Source organism: Passer domesticus, chromosome 33 (genome assembly GCF_036417665.1).
Source record: "Passer domesticus isolate bPasDom1 chromosome 33, bPasDom1.hap1, whole genome shotgun sequence".
In the NCBI taxonomy this organism is placed as follows: Eukaryota; Metazoa; Chordata; class Aves; order Passeriformes; family Passeridae; genus Passer; species Passer domesticus.
In genome coordinates this window covers 658,747-679,754 of record NC_087506.1, presented here as the reverse complement: position 1 = coordinate 679,754, position 21,008 = coordinate 658,747, and the positions used below count along the sequence as shown (strand labels likewise).

The window sequence follows — 21,008 nt, the reverse complement described above, 5'->3', positions numbered from 1 at the left end:
ATCATCATCGTCATTGGCTTAATCTTCATCTTCATCGTCATCATTGTCATTGTCATTGTCATGGATTCATCATCATCATCATCATCATCATCATTGGCAGAATCTTCATCATCATTGGATTCATCATCCTCATCATCATCGTCATCGTCGTCATTGGATTCATCTTCATCATTGTCATTGGATTAATCTTCTTCATCATCATCATCGTCATAATTAATTTCATTGGCTTCATCTTCATCATCGTTATTGTCATGGCTTCATCTTCGTCATCATCGTTAACGTCATTGGCTTCGTCATCGTCACCATCACCATCATCATCATCATCAACATTATTGGCTTCGTCTTCATCATCTTCATCATCGGCTTCATCGTTGACGTCATCATCGTCATCGTCATTGGCTTTGTTGTCATGGTGACCGTCATCATCATCATCATCATCATCGTCACCAGCATTGCCTTGTACGACCTCACCTGTCAATCATCTCACCTGTCAGTCTCACCTGTCAGTCTCACCTGTCAATCACACCTGTCTCTCACCCATCACTCCCCTGTCAATCTCATCTGTCAATCCCCTGTGATTCACCTGTCATTTACCTGTCAATCACCTGTCCATCTCACCTATCTATCCCCTATCAATCAAACCTGTCAATCACCTGTCAATCCCCTCTCAATCCCCTGTCAATCACCTGTCAATCACCCGTCACTCCCCTCTCTCTCCCCTGTTAATCCCCTATCAATCACATGTCAGATTCACCTGTCAATCACCTGTCAATCACATGTCAAATTAACATGTCAATCGCCTGTCAATCACCCGTCAATCCCCTGTCAATCCCCTGTTAATCACCTGTCAATCACACCTCAAATTCACCTGTCAATCACCTATCAATCACATGTCAAATTCACCTGTCAATCACCTGTCTATCCCCTGTCAATCACACCTGTCAAGCCCTGTCAATCTCACCCGTCACTCCCCTTTTAATCACCTATCAATCACATGTCAGATTCACCTGTCAATCCCCTGTCAATCACACCAGTCAATCACACCTGTAACTCCCCTATCAATCCCCTGTCAATCACCCATCACTCCCCTCTCTATCCCCTGTTAATCACCTGTCAATCACACCTGTCAATCACCTGTCAATCTCCTGTCAATCACACCTGTAACTCCCCTGTCAATCCCCTGTCAATCACCCGTCACTCCCCTCTCTCTCCCCTGTTAATCACATATCAATCACGTGTCAAATTCACCTGTCAATCTCCTGTCAATCCCCTGTCAATCCCCTGTCAATCACCTGTCAATCCCCTGTCAATCACCCGTCACTCCCCTCTCACTCCCCTGTTAATCACCTGTCAATCACATGTCAAATTCACCTGTCAATCTCCTGTCAATCACCCGTCACTCCCCTCTCTCTCCCCCGTTAATCACATATCAATCACGTGTCAAATTCACCTGTCAATCACCTGTCAATCCCCTGTTAATCCCCTGTCAATCACACCTGTCAATCACACCTGTCAATCACACCTGTCAATCACCTGTCAATCTCCTGTCAATCACACCTGTAACTCCCCTGTCAATCCCCTGTCAATCACCCGTCACTCCCCTCTCTCTCCCCTGTTAATCACATATCAATCACGTGTCAAATTCACCTGTCAATCCCCTGTTAATCCCCTGTCAATCACCTGTCAATCACACCTGTCAATCACCTGTCACTCCCCCAGCACTCGACGCTGTCCCGCAAGTTCGTGGAGGTGATGACGGAATACAACGCGACGCAGTCCAAGTACCGCGACCGCTGCAAGGACCGCATCCAGCGGCAGCTCGAGATCAGTGAGGGTCACTCGGGGTCACTCAGGGGTCACTCGGGGTCACTCAGGGGTCATTGGTCACTCTGGGGTCAAGGGGTCACTCAGGGGTCAGCGGTCAGTCCAACGCGACGCAGTCCAAGTACCGCGACCGCTGCAAGGACCGGACCCAGAGACAGCTCGAGATCAGTGAGAGCGGTCACTCAGGGGTCAAGGGGTCACTCAGGGTCATTGGTCACTCATTGGTCACTCATTGGTCACTCAGGGTCATTGGTCACTCATGGCAGTGGTCAGTGCCCGCTGACCGCTGCAAGGACGGGACCCAGAGACAGCTCGAGATCAGTGAGGGTCACTCGGGGGTCACTCAGGGGTCACTCAGGGGTCATTGGGAGTCATTGGTCACTCATGGGAGCGGTCAGTGCCCGCTGACCGCTGCAAGGACGGGATCCAGAGACAGCTCGAGATCAGTGAGGGTCACTCGGGGGTCACTCAGGGGTCACTCGGGGTCACTGGTCACTCATTGGTCACTCAGGGTCATTGGTCACTCATGGCAGTGGTCAGTGCCCGCTGACCGCTGCAAGGACGGGACCCAGAGACAGCTCGAGATCAGTGAGAGCGGTCACTCAGGGGTCACTCAGGGTCATTGGTCACTCAGGGGTCAAGGGGTCACTCAGGGGTCAGCGGTCAGTCCAACGCGACGCAGTCCAAGTACCGCGACCGCTGCAAGGACCGCATCCAGCGGCAGCTCGAGATCAGTGAGAGCGGTCACTCGGGGGTCAAGGGGTCACTCAGGGGTCACTCAGGGTCACTGGTCACTCAGGGGTCAAGGGGTCACTCAGGGGTCAGCGGTCAGTCCAACGCGACGCAGTCCAAGTACCGCGACCGCTGCAAGGACCGGACCCAGAGACAGCTCGAGATCAGTGAGAGCGGTCACTCAGGGGTCAAGGGGTCACTCAGGGGTCACTCAGGGGTCATTGGTCACTCAGGGGTCACTCAGGGTCACTGGGAGTCATTGGTCACTCATGGGAGCGGTCAGTGCCCGCTGACCGCTGCAAGGACGGGACCCAGAGACAGCTCGAGATCAGTGAGGGTCACTCTGGGGTCACTCTGGGGTCACTCAGGGGTCACTCAGGGGTCACTCGCGGTCATTGGTCACTCATTGGTCACTCATGGGTCACTCAGGGTCATTGGGGGTCAGTGGTCACTCATGGCAGTGGTCAGTGCCCGCTGACCGCTGCAAGGACAGGACCCAGAGACAGCTCGAGATCAGTGAGGGTCACTCAGGGGTCACTCGGGGTCACTCAGGGGTCACTCAGGGGTCACTCAGGGGTCACTGGTCACTCTGGGGTCACTCAGGGGTCACTGGGAGTCATTGGTCACTCATGGCAGTGGTCAGTGCCCGCTGACCGCTGCAAGGACCGCACCCAGAGACAGCTCGAGATCAGTGAGGGTCACTCGGGGGTCACTCTGGGGTCACTCAGGGGTCACTCAGGGGTCATTGGTCACTCAGGGGTCACTCACGGGTCACTCAGGGTCACTCTGGGGTCACAGGAGTCAGTGGTCAGTGTGGAGGGGGTGACTCATGGGAGTGGTCACTCTAGAGGTCAAGGGGTCACTCTGGGGGTCAGGGGTCAGCGGGAGGGAGTGGTCAGTGAGGGGGAGGGGTCAGTGGTCACTCTGGGGGCACTCAGTGGTCACTCTGGGGGTCAGTGGTCAGTGTGGGGTTGGTGGTCACTCTGGGGTCATCAGGGGTCACTCTGGTTCCAGTGGTCACTCAGTGGTCACTCTGGGTGTCAGTGGTGAGTGGGAAGGAGTGGTCAGCGAGGGGGAGGGGTCAGTGGTCACTCCGTGGCCACTCAGTGGCCACAGGGTTCAGCGGTCAGTGGTCACTCTGGGGTGACTCTGGGGGTCAGCGGTCAGTGGGGAGGTCAGGGGTCACTCAGTGGCCACAGGGGTGACTCTGGGGGTCAGCGGTCACCCAGCGGTCACTCGTTGGTCACTCAATGATCACTCAGGGTGCAGTGGCCACAGGGGTCAGTGGTCACTCTGGGGTGACTCTGGGGGTCAGCGGTCACCCAGCGGTCACTCAGCGGTCACTCTGTCCCGCAGCCGGCCGGACCACGACCAACGAGGAGCTGGAGGACATGCTGGAGAGCGGCAAGCTGGCCATCTTCACCGACGACGTGAGTGACCGCTGCGGCCACGGGGTCACTGGGGTCAGCGGGGTCACTGGGACTGACCAGGGGTCACTGGGAGTGACCAGCGGTCACTGGGAGTGACTGGGAGTGACCGCTGCGGCCACCGCGGCCACTGCGGCCACCGGGACATCCTGGGTGACCACCTAGTGACCTCCAGGACCAGGTGACCCCCAGGTGACCCCGAGTGACCACTTGGTGACCACCTGGTGACCTCCAGGACCAGGTGACCACCTGGTGACCACCTGGGGATACCTGGTGACCTCCAGGACCTGGAGATACCTGGTGACCACCAGGTGACCCTGGGTGACCACCTGGAGGTCCCCAGGACCAGGTGACCCCCGGGTGACCCCGCGTGACCCCGGTGACCCCGGCGTGTCCCCGCAGATCAAGATGGACTCGCAGATGACCAAGCAGGCGCTGAACGAGATCGAGACGCGGCACAACGAGATCATCAAGCTGGAGACCAGCATCCGCGAGCTGCACGACATGTTCGTGGACATGGCCATGCTGGTGGAGAGCCAGGTCCGGCCGGAGTGACCGCCGGTCATCCCGAGTGACCACGGGTCATCCCCAGTGACCACGGGTCAATGGGATGGGTTAGCGATCATTCAGAATGACCAGTGGCCGTTGGGAGTGACCAGTGGTCATCTGGACCATTGAGGGTCATCAAGAACCCACCCAAGGTCACCTAGAAGTGACCACTGGTCATTGGGAGTGACCACTGGTCATTGGGAGTGACCACTGGTCATCCCGAGTGACCACTGGTCATTGGGATGGGTTACAGGTCAATGGGTTACAGGAGTGACCAGAGGTCATGGGGAGTGACCAGTGGTCATCTGGACCCATTGAGGGTCATCAAGAACATCTAGAAGGTCACTTGGACCCATCAAGGGTCATCCTGAGTGACCACTGGTCATTGGGAGTGACCACTGGTCATTGGGAGTGACCACTGGTCATCCTGAGTGACCACGGGTCAATGGGAAGGGTTACAGGTCAATGGGAGTGACCACAGGTCATTGGGAGTGACCAGTGGTCATCCGGACCCATTGAGGGTCACTTGGATCCATTTGAGGGTCATCAAGAACCCACCTTGGGTCATCTGGGAGTGACTACTGGTCATCTTGAGTGACCACTGGTCATCCCGAGTGACCACAGGTCATTGGCAGTGACCACGGGTCAATGGGAAGGGTTACAGGTCATTGGGAGTGACCAGTGGTCATCCGGACCCGTTGAGGGTCATCAAGAACATCTAGAAGGTCACTTGGACCCATCAAGGGTCACCTTGAGTGACCACTGGTCATTGGGAGTGACCACTGGTCATCCCGAGTGACCACTGGTCATTGGGATGGGTTACAGGTCAATGGGAGTGACCACGGGTCATTGGGAGTGACCAGTGGTCATCTGGACTCATTGAGGGTCATCAAGAACCTCTAGAAGGTCACTTGGACCCATCAAGGGTCATCCTGAGTGACCACTGGTCATTAGGAGTGACCACTGGTCATCCCGAGTGACCACTGGTCATTGGGATGGGTTACAGGTCAATGGGAGTGACCACCGGTCATTGGTAGTGACCAGTGGTCATCTGGACGCATTGACGGTCATCAAGAACATCTAGAAGGTCATTTGGACCCATCAGGGGTCATCTTGATTGACCACTGGTCATTAGGAGTGACCACTGGTCATCCTGAGTGACCACTGGTCATTGGGAAGGGTTACAGGTCAATGGGAGTGACCACGGGTCATTGGGAGTGACCAGTGGTCATCTGGACCATTGAGGGTCCTCAAGAACATTCAGAAGGTCACTTGGACCCATCAAGGGTCATCCTGAGTGACCACTGGTCATTGGGAGTGACCACTGGTCATTGGGAGTGACCACTGGTCATCCTGAGTGACCACGGGTCAATGGGAAGGGTTACAGGTCAATGGGAGTGACCACAGGTCATTGGGAGTGACCAGTGGTCATCCGGACCCATTGAGGGTCACTTGGATCCATTTGAGGGTCATCAAGAACCCACCTTGGGTCATCTGGGAGTGACTACTGGTCATCTTGAGTGACCACTGGTCATCCCGAGTGACCACAGGTCATTGGCAGTGACCACGGGTCAATGGGAAGGGTTACAGGTCATTGGGAGTGACCAGTGGTCATCCGGACCCATTGAGGGTCATCAAGAACATTCAGAAGGTCACTTGGACCCACCAAGGGTCATCCTGAGTGACCACTGGTCATCCTGAGTGACCAATGGTCATTGGGAGTGACCACTGGTCATTGGGAGTGACCAGTGGTTACCATGAATGACCAGTGGTCACTCTGAATGACCAATGGCCGTTATCACTGACCCATGGTCACTCCCAATGACCAGTGGTCACTCTGACTGACCAGCGGTCACTCTGACTGACCAATGGCCACTTTTACTGACCCGTGGCCACTCCCAATGACCAGCGGTCACTCTGAATGACCAGTGGCCACTTTTACTGACCAGTGGTCACTCTGGATGACCAGTGGTCACTCTGAATGACCAGGGCGAGATGATTGACCGCATCGAGTACAACGTGGAGCACTCGGTGGAGTGCGAGTGACCAGCGGTCACTCTGACTGACCAGTGGTCACTTTTACTGACCAGTGGTCACTTTTACTGACCAGTGGTCACTCTGGCTGACCAGTGGTCACTCTGAATGACCAGGGCGAGATGATTGACCGCATCGAGTACAACGTGGAGCACTCGGTGGATTACGTCGAGCGCGCCGTGTCCGACACCAAGAAAGCCGTCAAGTACCAGAGCAAGGCCCGGAGGGTCAGCGGCCAAACTGGGGATACTGGGAGGGACTGGGGGACACTGGGAGGGGACTGGGGGGGACTGGAGGGACTGGGAAGGGATTGGGGGATACTGGGAATGGACTGGGATGGACTGGGAGGGACTGGGAGGGGTTTGGGGGATACTGGGAGGGACTGGGGGATACTGGGAGGGACTGGTTTATACTGGGAGGGGACTGGGATGGACTTGGGGATACTGGGAGGGAGTGGGAATGAACTGGGAGATACTGGGAGGAAATTGGGAGGGACTGGGAGGGGATTGGGAGGGACTGGGAGGGGTTTGGGGGATACTGGGGGGGACTGGGAATGAACTGGGATAAACTGGGATGGGACTGGGAATGAACGGGGGGGCGTGAGGGACTGGGAGGGACTGGGTTATACTGGGAGGGACTGGGAGGGGATTGGGAGGGACTGGGAGGGAATTGGGAGGGACTGGGAAGGGATTGGGGGGGACTGGGGATACTGGGAGGGACTGGGGGGGGGACTGGGGGATACTGGGAGGGGACTGGGAGGGACTGGGAGGGGTTTGGGGGGACTGGGAATGAACTGGGATAAACTGGGATGGGACTGGGAGGGGTTTGGGGGGGACTGGGAGAGACTGGAATGGACTGGGAGAGACTGGAAGGGGCTGGGAGGTACTGGGATGCATTGGGGGATACTGGGGGGGACTGGGAGGGACTGGGAGGGGATTGGGGGATAGTGGGATTGACTGGGAGGGACTGGAAACTACTGGGGATCAATAACGGCTACTGGGGGCAACTGGAATTCAGTGTGGCCACCACGCACCCAATGTGGCCACCAAGAACTCAATGTGGCAGTCGAGAATACAATATGGCCAGAGAGAATTCAATATGGCTGCCGATAATTCAATATGGCAGCTGAGAATTCAATATGGCCAACGAGAAATCAATATGGCTGCCAAGAAAGCAATATGGCGGCCGAGAATTCAAAATGGCCACAGAGAATTCAATATGGCCACCAAGAATTCAATATGGCCGCCAAGAATTCAAAACGGCTACCAATATTCAATATGGCCACCGAGAATTCAATATGGCTGCCAATAATTTAATATGGCCGCCAAGATCTCAAAATGGTTGCCAAGATCTCAAAATGGCTGCCAAGAATTCAAGATGGCCACCACGATCTCAAGATGGCCGCCAAGAATTCAAGATGGCCTCCAAGAATTCAAAATGGCCGCCAAGAATTCAAGATGGCCGCCGGGAAGGCGGCCCTGGCCAGGGTGGGGGAGGGGTCGGTGACGCTCCGCTCTTCTCTCCTCTCTCCCCTCCCCCGCTGCCGGGACCTCCCAATATTCACCCAAATTCACCCAAAATTCATCAAAATTCATCAAAATTCACTGAAATTCATCAAAATTCATTGAAATTCACTGAAATTCATCAAAATTCATCAAAATTCACTCAAAATCCATCAAAAAATCATCAAATCCATTAAAATTCATTGAAATTCACCCAAAATTCACCGAAATTCACCCAAAATTCATCAAAATTCGCTGAAATTCATCAAAATCCATTAAAATTCATGGAAATTCACCCAAAATTCATCAAAATTCATCAAATCCATCAAAAATTCATCAAAATTCACCCGGAATTCACCCAACTTCATCAAAATTCACCCAAAATTCATCAAAATTCACTGGAATTCTCCAAAATCCACTGAAATCTACCAAAACCCACGAAAATCTGTGAAAATCCATCAAAATCCTCCCAAATCTACCCAAAATTCACCGAAATCCACTGCAATCCACCCAAATCCATCCAAATTCATCAAAATCCACCAAAAATTCACCCAAATCCCCTGAAATTTCCAAAAATCCCCTAAAATTTCCCATAATCCACCCGAAATCCATCAAAATCCACCAAAACTCCACCCAAATTCCACCCAAATCTGCCAAAACCCTCCAACATCCACCAAAAATTTACAAAATCCACCCCAATCCACCCAAATCCATCAAAAACCATCAAAATTCGCCCAAAATCCACCAAAAATTCACCGAAATCCCCTGGATTTTCCCCAAATCCCCTGAAATTTCCCATAATCCACCCAAAATCCATCAAAATCCACCGAAATCCACCCAAATCTGCCAAAATCCACCAAAAACCACCAAAAATTAACAAAATCCACCCCAATCCACCCAAATCCATGAAAATGCACTGAAATCCACCAAAAATTTACTGAAATCCCCTGAAATTTTCCATAATCCACTCAAAATCCACCAAAAATTAACAAAATCCACCCAAATCCATCAAAATTCACCAAAACCACCAAAAATTTCACTGCAATTCACCGAAATCCCCAAAATTCAATGAAATCCCCCGAAATCCACCCAAACCCACCAAAAATGGACCAAAATCCGCCCCAAATCCACCAAACTCCACCCAAAATCCACCGGAATTCGCCAAAATTTCATGAAATCCCACAAAATCCCCCAAAATTGCCCAAAATGCCCCAAAATCCCCCCAAAATTGCCCAAAATGCCCCAAATTCCCCCAAAATTGCCCGAAATCCCCTGAATTCCGCCCGAAACGCGGCGCGGGCGCCGGCAGAAGAAGATCATGATCATCATCTGCTGCGTGGTGCTGGGCGTGGTCCTGGCCTCCTCCATCGGGGGCACCTTGGGCCTCTAGGGCCCCTCCCCCACCCCGCCCTGCCCCTCCCCCACCACCCCTCCCCCCGGCCCCGCCCCCACCCATCTCGTCAACGAACCGCATTAATTGCGAATAAATTAATTAATGAATTGCGAACGGACGAACCAGCACGTGGTGGTCCCGTCACCGCCGGCCACGCCCCCCACCCCCGGCCACGCCCCCCGGCGCCGGCAAATCTAAGAGGCTCCTCCCCCTTTTCTTCCTCTTCCTCCTCGGCCTTCATCCATCCCATCATCCCCCGCCGGCCACGCCCACATTGCGGTGGGGGGAGGGGCCAGCGGGGGTTGGGTTGGGTTGGGTTGGGTTGGGTTGGGTTGGGTTGGGTTGAGTTGGGTTGAGTTGGGTTGGGTTTGTTGGGTTGGGTTGGGTTGGGTTGGGTTGGGTTGGGTTGAGTTGGGTTTGTTGAGTTGGGTTGGGTTGGGTTGGGTTGAGTTGGGTTGAGTTGGGTTTGTTGAGTTGGGTTGGGTTGGGTTGACTCAGGTTGAGTTGGGTTGAGTTGGTCCAGGTTGGGTTCAGTTGGGTTTCTTGAGTTGTGTTGGGTTGAGTTGAGTTGGTTTGGTTGGGTTGGGTTGGGTTGAGTTGGGTTGGGTTGGGTTGGGTTGAGTTGGGTTGAGTTGGGTTGAGTTGGGTTGGGTTGGGTTGGGTTTGTTGAGTTGGGTTGAGTTGGGTTGAGTTGGATTGGGTTGAGTTGGGTTGAGTTGAGTTGGGTTGAGTTGGGTTGGGTTGGGTTGAGTTGGGTTGGGTTGAGTTGGGTTGGGTTGGGTTGGGTTGAGTTGGGTTGGGTTGGGTTGGGTTGAGTTGGGTTGGGTTGGGTTGGGTTGGGTTGAGTTGGGTTGAGTTGGGTTGAGTTGGGTTGGGTTGGGTTGGGTTTGTTGAGTTGGGTTGAGTTGGGTTGAGTTGGATTGGGTTGAGTTGGGTTGAGTTGAGTTGGGTTGAGTTGGGTTCGGTTGGGTTGAGTTGGGTTGGGTTGAGTTGGGTTGGGTTGGGTTGGGTTGAGTTGGGTTGAGTTGAGTTGGGTTGGGTTGGATTTGTTGGGTTGGGTTGGGTTGGGTTTGGTTTGTTGAGTTCAGTTGGGTTGGGTTGGGTTGGGTTGGGTTGGGTTGAGTTTGTTGAGCTGTGCTCAGTTGGGTTGGGTTGGTTTAGGTTGGTTCCGTTGGGTTGGGTTGAGTTTGTTTGGTTTGTTGGGTTTGGGTTGCGTTGGCCAATCCCAGCCGGGCGGGGGAGGGGCCATCCGCCCATTCTCACCGCGCCGGCGCCATCGACCAACAACGACCCCAACGACCCTTCCACCATCATCGACCAGTTCAACCAGTGCCCAACTGGCCAACCCTTCATTGACACAACTGGCCAACCCTTCATCGCCCAGTTCAACCATAACCGATGACATCATTGATGATCCAATGACCTCATCAATGACCCAGTGACGTCATTGATGACCCAGTGATGTCATCAATAAACCAACATCCACACTGATGACCCAATGACGTCATCAGCAACCCAATGGTGTCATCAATGACCCAATGATGTCATCAATAATCCAAGAACCCCACTGATGACCCAATGACCTCATCAATGAACCAATGACCTCATTGATGACCCAATCAATGACCCAATGACATCATCAATGACCCAACGACCTCATCAATAACCCAATGACGTCATCAACGAACCAATGACCTCATTGATGACCCAGTCAACGACCTGATGACGTCATCTCAAGGACCCAACGACCCCGTTGATGAACCTGTTGATTACCCAATGACGTCATCAATAACCCCATGACGTCATCAATAACCCCATGACGTCATCAATAACCCAACGACCTCACTGTCCACCCAATCCACGACCCGATGACGTCATCGATGGCCGTCTCAACGACCCGATGACGTCATCGATGACCCCACCCCCCCCTTAGATTTCCCGCCCCGCCGGGGCCCCTCCCCCAGCGCCCCTCCCCCACACCGGGAGCGTCCCTCCACAGGACGGGGGGCGGGGTCTCCCTTTGCCCCTCCCCCTTTCCCCCCTCCCCCTGCGCTCGGCGTTGCCCCTCCCCCCGCGGCCTGTGACGTCTTTGCTACGAAAGCCATCGCCAAAAACGCAGCCGGCTCCGCCTCTTCTTCCTCCCCTCCCCCTCCTTCTCCTCCTCCTCCTCTTCCTCCTCATCCCCGCCATCCAAGATGGCCGAAATCGCCGTTTTCGCCCCCAAAAAAACGCCAGAAATGGGAGTTTTGATACAAATTTAATGCGGGCGGGGCCGAAAAGGGGCGTGGCCGGGGCGGGGGCGGGGTCAGGGGTCGTCGTCGGCCAGCAGCATGGGCGAGCCCAGCTGGAGGTCGCGCTGGAGGCTCTCGAGCGCGGCGGGGCTGAGGCGGTGAACCTCCAGCCAGTCGGCCAAGAGCGACGCCGAGAGCGGCGCCGAGTCGGCCTGGCTGCGGGGGAGGGGCGCGGGAGGCCGAACGAGTCAGGACAAGACAAACCAACCCAACCCAACTCAACCCAACCCAACCCAACCCAACCCAACCCAACCCAACCCAACTTGGCCCAACTCAACCCAACGCAACCCAACTCAACCCAACCCAACTCAACCCAACTCAACCCAACTCAACCCAACCCAACTCAACCCAACTCAACCCAACTCAACCCAACTTGGCCCAACTCAACAAACCCAACCCAACTCAACTCAACCCAACCCAACTCAACCCAACCCAATCCAAGCCAACCCAACCCAACTCAACTCAACCCAACCCAACTCAACCCAACCCAATCCAAGCCAACCCAACCCAACTCAACTCAACCCAATAAACTCAACCCAACCCAACCCAACCCAACTCAACCCAACCCAACCCAACCCAACCCAACAAACCCAACCCAACCCAACCCAACTCAACGCAACCCAACTCAACCCAACTCAACCCAACCCAACCCAAGAAACCCAACTGAACCCAACTCAACCCAACCCAACTCAACCCAACCCAACTCAACCCAACCCAACTCAACCCAACCCAACTCAACCCAACCCAACCCAACTCAACCCAACCCAACCCAACCCAACTCAACCCAACCCAACCCAACCCAACCCAACTCAACCCAACCCAACCCAACTCAACCCAACTCAACCCAACCCAACTCAACTCAACCCAACCCAACCCAACCCAACCTGACCCAACCCAACCCAACCCAACTCAACCCAACCCAACCCAACCCAACCCAACCCCCGCCGTCCCCACCTGTCCTTGGGCTCCCCCACCATGTCCAGCGATTGGCTCAGGAACTCCTCCAGGTCGAAGCCGACGCCGTAGCCGGCGCCGCTGCCCTTGGGCGTCACCGGGAACACGGGCGGCAGCGGATCCTCCACCTGCGGGGGGGGGGGGGGGCGTGGCGCTGAGCGGGGGGCGTGGCCGCCCCCAGACCCCTCCCCCGGGCCCCGCCCCGCCCCCCTCACCTGCGACTTCTGCAGCTGCTGCGTCACCGTGGCGACGTCGGCGTCGCCGGCGGGCTCCACCCACGCCTCAGGCCCCGCCCACGCCGGGGGCGGTGCCGGGCAGGGGGGCGGGGCTTGAGGGCGGGGCGGGGCCGGCTGGCGGGGCGGGGCGCCGTCGGCCATCTTGGTCCAGCGCTCCAGGAGGTGTCGGTCGTCGTCGGTGAGGACGAGGCCGTTGAGCCCCTCCCCGCGGGGGCGGGGCTCGCGGCGCTCGCGCTCGCGCTGCTTCTTCTCGCGCTCCTTGGCGCGCTCCTGGCGGCGCCGGCGCTTCTCCTCGCGCTCGCGCTGGCGCTCGGCCGCCGTCACCGGCTTGCGGCCCTCGGGCGCCTCCGGGGCGGCGCAGGGCGGGTCTGGGGGGGAGGGGAGGGGGGGAGGGGCCGGCCAATGGGGGGAGGGGTCAAGGGAATGAAGGGGAGGTCAAGGGGAGGTCAATGAGTTTGGGCAAAGTCAACGGAACTCAACGCAAAGTCAATGCAACTCAACGGAACTCAACCGAGGCAACGCAACTGAGGTTGAGTCAACTCAACGCGACTCAATCACCCCAACCCAACTCAACCCAACTCAATTCAACCCAACTCAACTCAACTCAATCCAACCCACCAAACTCAACCATCCCAACCCAACTCAACTCAACCCAACCCAACTCAACCCAACCCAAATAAATCATCTCAAGGCAACTCAACTCAATCAACCCAACCAAAATCAATCAACTCAATTCAACCCAACCCAACCAAACTCAACCCAACTCAACCCCACCAAACCCAACCCAAATCAATCAACTCAACCCAACCCAACTAAACTCAACCCAACTCATCCCAACTCAAATAAATCAACTCAACCCAACTCAAGGCAACTCAACCCAACTAAACCCAAATCAATCAACTCAACCCAACCCAACTCAACTGAACTCAACCCAACCCAATCCATCCCAACCAAGCCTTAACAAATCAACTCAACTCAACCCAACCCAACTCAACCCAAACAAATCAACTCAACCCAACCCAACCCAACCCAACTCCTCCCAACTCAAATAAATCAACTCAACCCAACTCAACCCAACCAAACCCAAATCAATCAACCCAATCCAACTGAACTCAACCCAACCCAATCCATCCCGACCAAGCCCAAACAAATCAACTCAACTCAAGCCAACCAACCCAACCCAACCCAACCCCCCCCACCTTTACTCTTGTTCCTCATGGCCGACTTCAGCAGCGCCGCCTTCAGCGCCGCCTTGGTGTCGTCCGAGATGGCGCCGTCCCTCTTGGGCGCCGCCGCCGGCGCTGGTGCCGCGCCCGGCTCCGCCTTCACCCGCGGCGAGTCCATGGGGCAGTCGGGGGCGGGGCCCGGGCTGGGCATGTCCACGTCGGCGCAGGGCGGCCACGCCGGCCCGTTGGCGGCCGCCATGGCGACGTTGACGTTCGCGTTGAGGTCGGCGTTGACCGCGTTGACTCCGTTGTTGGTTGCGTCGACGTTGGCCATGTTGACGTCGACGCCGGCCTTGTTGGCGGCACCGGCCACGCCCACCGCGGGCGGCGCCGGCGCAATCTGCCGCCGGATGCCGTCGCGCCGCGCGTGGAAGTCGGCGATCTCGGCCACGATGGCCGCCTTGATCTCCTCCTTGGTCAGCGCCTGCCGGTCGAAGGCGAAGTCGAACGCCGGCACGCACTCGGGCTCGTCCTCGGGGTCGTGGTATTTCGCCAGAAACGGGTGGCGCAGCGCCTCGGCCACGCCCACCCTCTCCCGCGGGTCGAAGCGCAGCATCCTGCCGAGCAGCGCCAGCGCCTCCGGCTCGGCGTCGCCGAAGAGGCTCTCCCAGGGCACCGGCGGGCGCGGCGGCAGGCTCTGCACGTAGGCGCGGACGCGCTCGGCGCCGATGGCCGCCATGACGCCGGGCGGCGGCGTGCCCAGCACCGCCATGATCAGCTGCAGCTGGTGGACGTAATTGCGTCCCGGGAAGAGTTGGCGGCGCCCCAACATCTCGGCGAAGATGCAGCCCACCGACCACATGTCGATGGCGCGCGTGTAACGGTGGAGAGACAGCAGAAGTTCCGGCGCGCGGTACCAGCGCGTGGCGACGTACTCGGTGAGGAAGGGCTTGGCGTGGCGCGCGTCGGCGCCCAGGCCGCGCGCCATGCCGAAGTCGCCGATCTTGAGCTCGCAGTTCTCGTTGACGAGCAGGTTGGAGGGCTTGAGATCGCGGTGGAGGACGTTGGCCGAGTGGATGTACTTGAGGCCGCGCAGGAGTTGGTAGAGGAAGTAGCGGACGTGCTCGAGGGTGAGCGGCTGGGAGGAGTGGATGATCTGGTGGAGGTCGCTCTCCATCAGGTCCAGCACCACGTAGCTGCGGGGGAGGGGGGTGGGGGTCAACGCGGGTCAACGCGGCTCAACACGACCCAACGCAAGTCAACGCAACTCAACCCAAGTCAACACAACTCAACCCAAGTCAACACAACCCAACCCAAGTCAACACAACTCAACATGACCCAACCCAAGTCAACACAACTCAACCCAAGTCAACACAACCCAACCCAAGTCAACACAACTCAACATGACCCAACCCAAGTCAACACAACTCAACCCAAGTCAACACAACCCAACCCAAGTCAACGCAACTCAACCCAAGTCAACACAACCCAACCCAAGTCAACACAACTCAACATGACCCAACCCAAGTCAACACAACTCAACCCAAGTCAACACAACCCAACCCAAGTCAACACAACTCAACCCAAGTCAACATAACTCAACGCGACTCAACGCAACCCAACCCAATGTGACTCAACATGACTCAACCCAGCCCAACCCAACTCAACTCAACCCCACTCAACCAACCCAACCCAAGTCAACACAACCCACCCCAACTCAACGTGGCTCAACACGACCCAACCCAACTCAACCCAACTCAACGCAACTCAACTCAACCCAACCAACACGATTCAACCCAACCCATCCCAACTCAACATGACTCAACGTGACTCAACCCAACTCAACCCAAGTCAACGTGACTCAACCCAACTCAACCCAAGTCAACGTGACTCAACCCAACTCAACTCAACACGACCCAACCCAATTCAAGTCAACAAAACCAACTCCACCCAACTCAACTCAACCCAACAAATGCAACCCAACCCAACTCAACAAAACCAACTCAACCCAACGCAGCGCAACCCAACACAACTCAACTCAACAAACCCAACCCAACCCAACCCAACCCAACCCAACTCAACCCAACCCATCAAACCCGACCCAACAAACCCAACCCAACCCAACTCAACCCAACTCAACCCAACCCATCAAACCCAACCCAACCCAACCCAACTCAACCCAACAAACCCAACCCAACCCAACCCAACAAACCCAACCCAACTCAACCCAACCCAACCCAACCCAACAAACCCAACTCAAGCCAACTCAACCCAACCCAACCCAACCCATCAAACCCGACCCGGCCCATGTCGGGGGCGCACACGGAGCGGAACTCGCCGTAGGGCCCGGCCGGCCGCAGGATGTCCTTGATGCCGATGATGTTGTCGTGCTTGAAGTGCTTGAGGATCTTCAGCTCGCGCAGCGTGCGCTTGGCGTTGGTCACCACGTCGAAGGCGTTCGGGATCTTCTTGATGGCCACCTGCTGGCCTGGGGGCGGGGCCGGGGCGGCTCAGGTGAGTCTCACCTGCCCCAGGTGTGCCCAGGTGTGCCCAGGTGTGCCCAGGTGTGTCCCTCACCTGTCTCAGGTGTATCTCAGGTGAGTCTCACCTGCCCCAGGTGTGCCCAGGTGTGCCCCAGGTGTATCCCAGGTATCTCAGGTGTGTCCCAAGTGTGTCCCAGATGTCCCAGGTGTGTCTCACCTCTCTCAGGTGTATTTCAGGTGTGCTCAGGTGTATCTCACCTGTCCCAGGTGTGCTCAGGTGTGCCCCAGCTCCCTCAGGTGTATCCCAGGTGTGTCTCAGGTGTGTCCCAGACATCCCAGGTGTGTCCCAGGTGTATCTCAGGTATATCTCACCTGTCTCAGGTGTATCTCAGGGGTATCCCAGCCCCCTCAGGTGTGCCTCAGGTGTGCCCAGGTGTGTCCCTCACCTGTCCCAGGTGTGCCCAGGTGTGCCCCAGGTATCTCAGGTGTATCCCAATCCCTCCAGGTGTATCTCAGGTGTATCTCAGGTGTGTCTCACCTGTCACAGGTGTGCCCAGGTGTATCCCAGATATCTCAGGTGTGCCCCAGCCCCCTCAGGTGTGCCCCTCACCTGTCCCAGGTGTATCCCAGGTATCCCAGGTGTGCCCCTCACCTGTCCCAGGTGTGCCCAGGTGTGTTCAGGTGTGTCTGAGGTGTGCCCCAGCCCCTCTCAGGTGTGTCTCACCTGTCTCAGGTGTATCCCAGCCCCCTCAGGTGTGCCCCTCACCTGTCCCAGGTGTGCCCAGGTGTGTCCAGGTGTCCCCCAGGTATCTCAGGTGTATCTCAGGTGTGTCTCACCTGTCTCAGGTGTGCCCAGGTGTGTCTCAGGTGTGTCTGAGGTGTGTCCCAGCCCCTCTCAGGTGCGTCTCACCTGTCTCAGGTGTGTCCCAGATATCCCAGGTGTGTCCCAGGTGTGTCCCAGGTATCTCAGGTGTATCTCAGGTGTGTCTCACCTGTCTGAGGTGTGTCCCAGCCCCCTCAGGTGTGCCCCTCACCTGTCCCAGGTGTGCCCAGGTGTATCTCAGGTGTATCTCAGGTGTGCCTCACCCATCTCAGGTGTATCCCAGGTATTTCAGGTGTGCCCCTCACCTGTCCCAGGTGTGCCCAGGTGTGTCCCAGGTATCTCAGGTGTATCTCAGGTGTGTCTCACCTGTCTCAGGTGTGCCCCAGCCCCCTCAGGTGTGCCCCTCACCTGTCCCAGGTGTGCCCAGGTGTATCTCAGGTGCCCCTCACCTGTCCCAGGTGTGCCTCACCTGTGTCGCGCCGGCGTGCCGAGCTGACCACGCCGTAGGCGCCGGTGCCGATGGTCTCGATGACCTCGTAGTCGTCGCCCACCTCGAAGGTGACGTCGAGCGCGCGCGCGAGCGCAGCAGCGCCAGCGGCCCCGGGGGGTCCCGGGGGGGCTCCTCGGGGGCGGGGCCGGGCTCGGCCATCGCACCTGCCCAGGTGGGCTCACCTGGGGGGGGGAAAGATCGCCTTAAAGGGGCCCAAAATGGCCTGGAATGGACCCAAAATCGCCCAAAATTGACCCAAAATCGGCTGAAATGGACCCAAAATGGCCTGAAATGGACCCAAAATTGCCTGAAATTGACCCAAAATTGCCTTAAAGGGGCCCAAAATCGCCTGAAATTGAACAAAAATCAACTGAAATGGACCCAAAATCACCTTAAAGTCACTTAGGGGACCCAAAATCCCCTGAAATTGACCCAAAATTGCCTGAAATGGACAAAAAATCACCTTAAAAGACCCAAAATAAACTAAAATGGACACAAAATCACCGAAATTGACCCAAATTTGTCTGAAATTGACCGAAAGTTGCCTGAAATGGACACAAAATCACCTGAAATGGACCCAAAATCTCTTTAAATGGACACAAAATCGCCTGAAATGGACCCAAAATGGCCTGAAATTGATCCAAAATTGCCTGAAATGGACCCAAAATTGCCTGAAAGGAACCAAAATTGCATTAAAGGGACCTAAAATCACCTGAAATGGACCCAAAATCTCTTTAAACGGACACAAAATCGCCAGAAATGGACCCAAAATCACCTGAAATGGACCCAAAACTCTCTGAAATTGACCAAAAATCACCTGAAAAGGACAAAAAACCACCAGAAATGGACACGAAATCACCTTAAAGGGACCTGGGAGGATCAAAAATCACCTGAAAGGGACCAAAATTACCAGAAATGGACCCAAAATTGCCTGAAATGGAACCAAAATCAACTGAAATGGACCCAAAATCACCTTAAATGGACACAAAATCGGCTAAAATGGACCCAAAATTGCCTTAAAGGACCCAAAATCACCTTAAAGGGACCTAAAATTGCTTGAAATGGACCCAAAATTACCTGAAACAGACACAAAATCACCTGAAATGGACACAAAGTCACCTGAAATTGACCAGAATCACCAAAAATTGACCCAAATCACCTGAAATGGACCAAAATTGCCTGAAATGGACCAAAACCACCTAAAACAGACCCAAAATGGCCTGAAATGGACCCAAAATTGTCCGAAATGGAACAAAAATCACCAGAAATGGACACAAAATCACCTTAAAGGACCCAAAATTGCCTGAAATGGACCCAAAATCACCTTAAAATCCAAAATAAACTAAAATGGACCCAAAATCTCCTGAAATGGAACCAAAATTGCATTAAAGGGACCTAAAATCACCTGAAATGGACCCAAAATCGCCTGAAATTGACTGAAAATCGCCTGAAATGGACCCAAAATTGCCTGAAATGGACACAAAATGACTTTAAAGAGGCCCAAAATCACCTGAAATTGACCCAAAATTGCCTTAAAGGGGCCCAAAATCGCCTGAAATTGAACAAAAATCAACTGAAATGGACCCAAAATCACCTTAAAGTCACCTGGGGGACCCAAAATCCCCTGAAATTGACCCAAAATTACCTGAAATGGACAAAAAAAAATCACATTAAAGGACCCAAAATCGCCTGAAATGGACCCAAAACTGTCTGAAATTGACACAAAATCACCAGAAATGGACCGAAAATTGCCTGAAATTGACCCAAAATCGCCTGAATTGGATCCAAAATTGCCTGAAACGGCCCCAAAATCACCAGAAATAGACACAAAATCCCTTAAAGGACCCAAAATCGCCTGAAATGAACCCAAAATGAAGTGAAATGGACCCAAAATCAACTGAAATGGAACCAAAATTGCCAGAAATTGACCCAAAATCACCTTAAAGTCACCTGGCGGACCCAAAATCCCCTGAAATGCACCCAAAATCAACTGAAATGGACCCAAAATCCCCCAAAATGACCCAAAATCGTCTGAAATTGACCAAAAGAAACTGAAATTGACCAAAATCACCTGAAACTGACCCAAATCCTCTTAAAGGACCCAAAATCACCAGAAATTGACCCAAAATAACCAGAAATTAACCAAAATCGCCTGAAATGGACCAAAATCGCCTGAAATGGACCAAAATCCCCAGAAATTGCCCCAAACTCCCCTGGCCAGGCCCGGGCGGGGCCGAACCTCCCCAGAGGGTCCCGGGGGGGCCCCAAAATCCCCTCAAAGGCCCCAAAATCCGCTGAAATCGCCCCAAAATGGCGCCCGGGCCCCCCCGCCCCCCCAATGGTCCCTCCCGGCCCCCCCCCCCCGCGGGGGTCGCGGTGGGCGGGGCCGTTGCCATGGCGACCCCGCCGGGCGCGCTCACCGCTCCCGCCGGGACCCGGAAGTGGCTCCTCCCGGCCACGCCCACTCCGCTCCGCCCCCCAAATCCCCTCTGAAACATCACTTCCGGCTCCTCTCGATGGTTTTTATGAAGGACTTCCCCGTTTTTATAATTTTTTTGGGTTAATCTCTGTGATTTTGAGGAACTTCCGGCTCGTCTCGATGGTTTTTGGAAGTATTTCCTGTTTGTCTCTATGGTAACGGAGGACTTCCGGCTCTTTTCTGTAGTTTTCCGGTGAATTTCCGGGTTGTCTCTGTGGTTTTCAGTAAACTTCCGGTTTGTCTCTATGGTGGTGGAGGACTTCCGGTTCGTCTCTGTGGTGTTGGAGGACTCGGAGGTTTGTCTCTGTGGTTGCTCCCGCGGGTTCTGCGCCTGCGCAGTGCGGCCACTTCCGGGTGCGCCGCCATGAGGGACCGGACGCGGGAACTGCGCCAGGCGAGAGGCCCAAAATGGGGAAAAAAGCGCAAAAATCGGGAAAAAGCGACAAAAAAGCGGGAAAAGGAGCCCGAAATCGGGACCGGGCACCCCGAAAATGGGGGAGAAGTGTTTAAAGTGGGGGAAAAGAGATAAAAAATGGGGAAAAGAGACAAAAAATGGGGGAAAGGGGGAAAAAATGAGGGGGAAAGTGAAAAAATTGGGGAAAAAAGTGAAAAAATTGGGGGAAAA

General features: G+C 55.1%; 3 protein-coding genes and 1 long non-coding RNA gene across 16 annotated transcripts in view; 1 reads left to right on the top strand and 3 right to left on the bottom strand.

The window, feature by feature from the left end:
- LOC135288526 (syntaxin-1B) overlaps nucleotides 1-21,008 on the top strand; it is a 140,508-nt gene that overhangs the window by 7,609 nt on the left and 111,891 nt on the right. For 3 of the 6 annotated variants that reach the window (XM_064401913.1, XM_064401909.1, XM_064401914.1), the window contains 5 exons: nucleotides 1,720-1,828; nucleotides 3,913-3,986; nucleotides 4,386-4,523; nucleotides 6,683-6,793; nucleotides 9,378-9,651. In XM_064401913.1, coding sequence (XP_064257983.1) covers nucleotides 1,720-1,828; nucleotides 3,913-3,986; nucleotides 4,386-4,523; nucleotides 6,683-6,793; nucleotides 9,378-9,458 — 513 coding nt within the window. In that variant the 3' untranslated portion in view covers nucleotides 9,459-9,651. Of the gene's footprint in view, nucleotides 1-1,719; nucleotides 1,829-3,912; nucleotides 3,987-4,385; nucleotides 4,524-6,521; nucleotides 6,594-6,682; nucleotides 6,794-9,377; nucleotides 9,652-21,008 lie in introns of those variants that run through there. The other 3 variants (XM_064401911.1, XM_064401910.1, XM_064401912.1) reach the window with 2 other exon arrangements.
- Nucleotides 1,226-1,803, bottom strand: LOC135288528 (uncharacterized). The gene is made up of 3 exons (XR_010351597.1): nucleotides 1,694-1,803; nucleotides 1,521-1,533; nucleotides 1,226-1,292 (listed from the first exon to the last, which is right to left on the bottom strand). It is a non-coding gene; the product is annotated as an uncharacterized LOC135288528 (long non-coding RNA).
- Nucleotides 10,962-20,444, bottom strand: MAPK7 (mitogen-activated protein kinase 7). 8 transcript variants are annotated; one of them, XM_064401900.1, is made up of 8 exons: nucleotides 19,720-19,996; nucleotides 19,310-19,677; nucleotides 17,884-18,086; nucleotides 16,447-16,596; nucleotides 14,142-15,304; nucleotides 12,922-13,310; nucleotides 12,707-12,834; nucleotides 10,962-11,904 (listed from the first exon to the last, which is right to left on the bottom strand). In XM_064401900.1, the coding sequence occupies exons 5-8, from the start codon at nucleotides 15,283-15,285 to the stop codon at nucleotides 11,391-11,393; spliced, it is 2,175 nt and encodes a 724-aa protein (XP_064257970.1). In that variant the 5' UTR covers nucleotides 15,286-15,304; nucleotides 16,447-16,596; nucleotides 17,884-18,086; nucleotides 19,310-19,677; nucleotides 19,720-19,996; the 3' UTR covers nucleotides 10,962-11,390. The 8 variants fall into 8 exon arrangements, 6 of the variants coding, with proteins under 6 accessions (XP_064257970.1, XP_064257969.1, XP_064257968.1 ...); XR_010351590.1 differs by having other exon boundaries at nucleotides 10,970-11,064; nucleotides 11,097-11,904; nucleotides 19,310-19,996; XR_010351591.1 differs by having other exon boundaries at nucleotides 11,011-11,044; nucleotides 11,097-11,904; nucleotides 19,310-19,996.
- The window catches only part of LOC135288525 (SH2B adapter protein 1-like), a 73,470-nt gene continuing 64,161 nt past the window's right edge, over nucleotides 11,700-21,008 (bottom strand). Inside the window, exon 7 of the mRNA XM_064401907.1 lies at nucleotides 11,700-11,770. Within this exon, the coding sequence (XP_064257977.1) occupies nucleotides 11,767-11,770 (4 nt within the window). The 3' untranslated portion in view covers nucleotides 11,700-11,766. The remainder of the gene's footprint in view (nucleotides 11,771-21,008) is intronic.

What these genes read in the sequence shown, in the direction of transcription:
- MAPK7 (XM_064401899.1), bottom strand. Translation starts at nt 20,402, where the DNA reads ATGTTTCAGAGGGGATTTGGGGGGCGGAGCGGAGTGGGCGTGGCCGGG. An exon ending in GGCACGCCGGCGCGACACAG is followed by an intron (nt 16,597 to 17,883) that starts GTGAGGCACACC and finishes CCCCGCCCCCAG; the next exon opens with GCCAGCAGGTGGCCATCAAG. An exon ending in CATGAGGAACAAGAGTAAAG is followed by an intron (nt 13,311 to 14,141) that starts GTGGGGGGGGTT and finishes CCTCCCCCCCAG; the next exon opens with ACCCGCCCTGCGCCGCCCCG.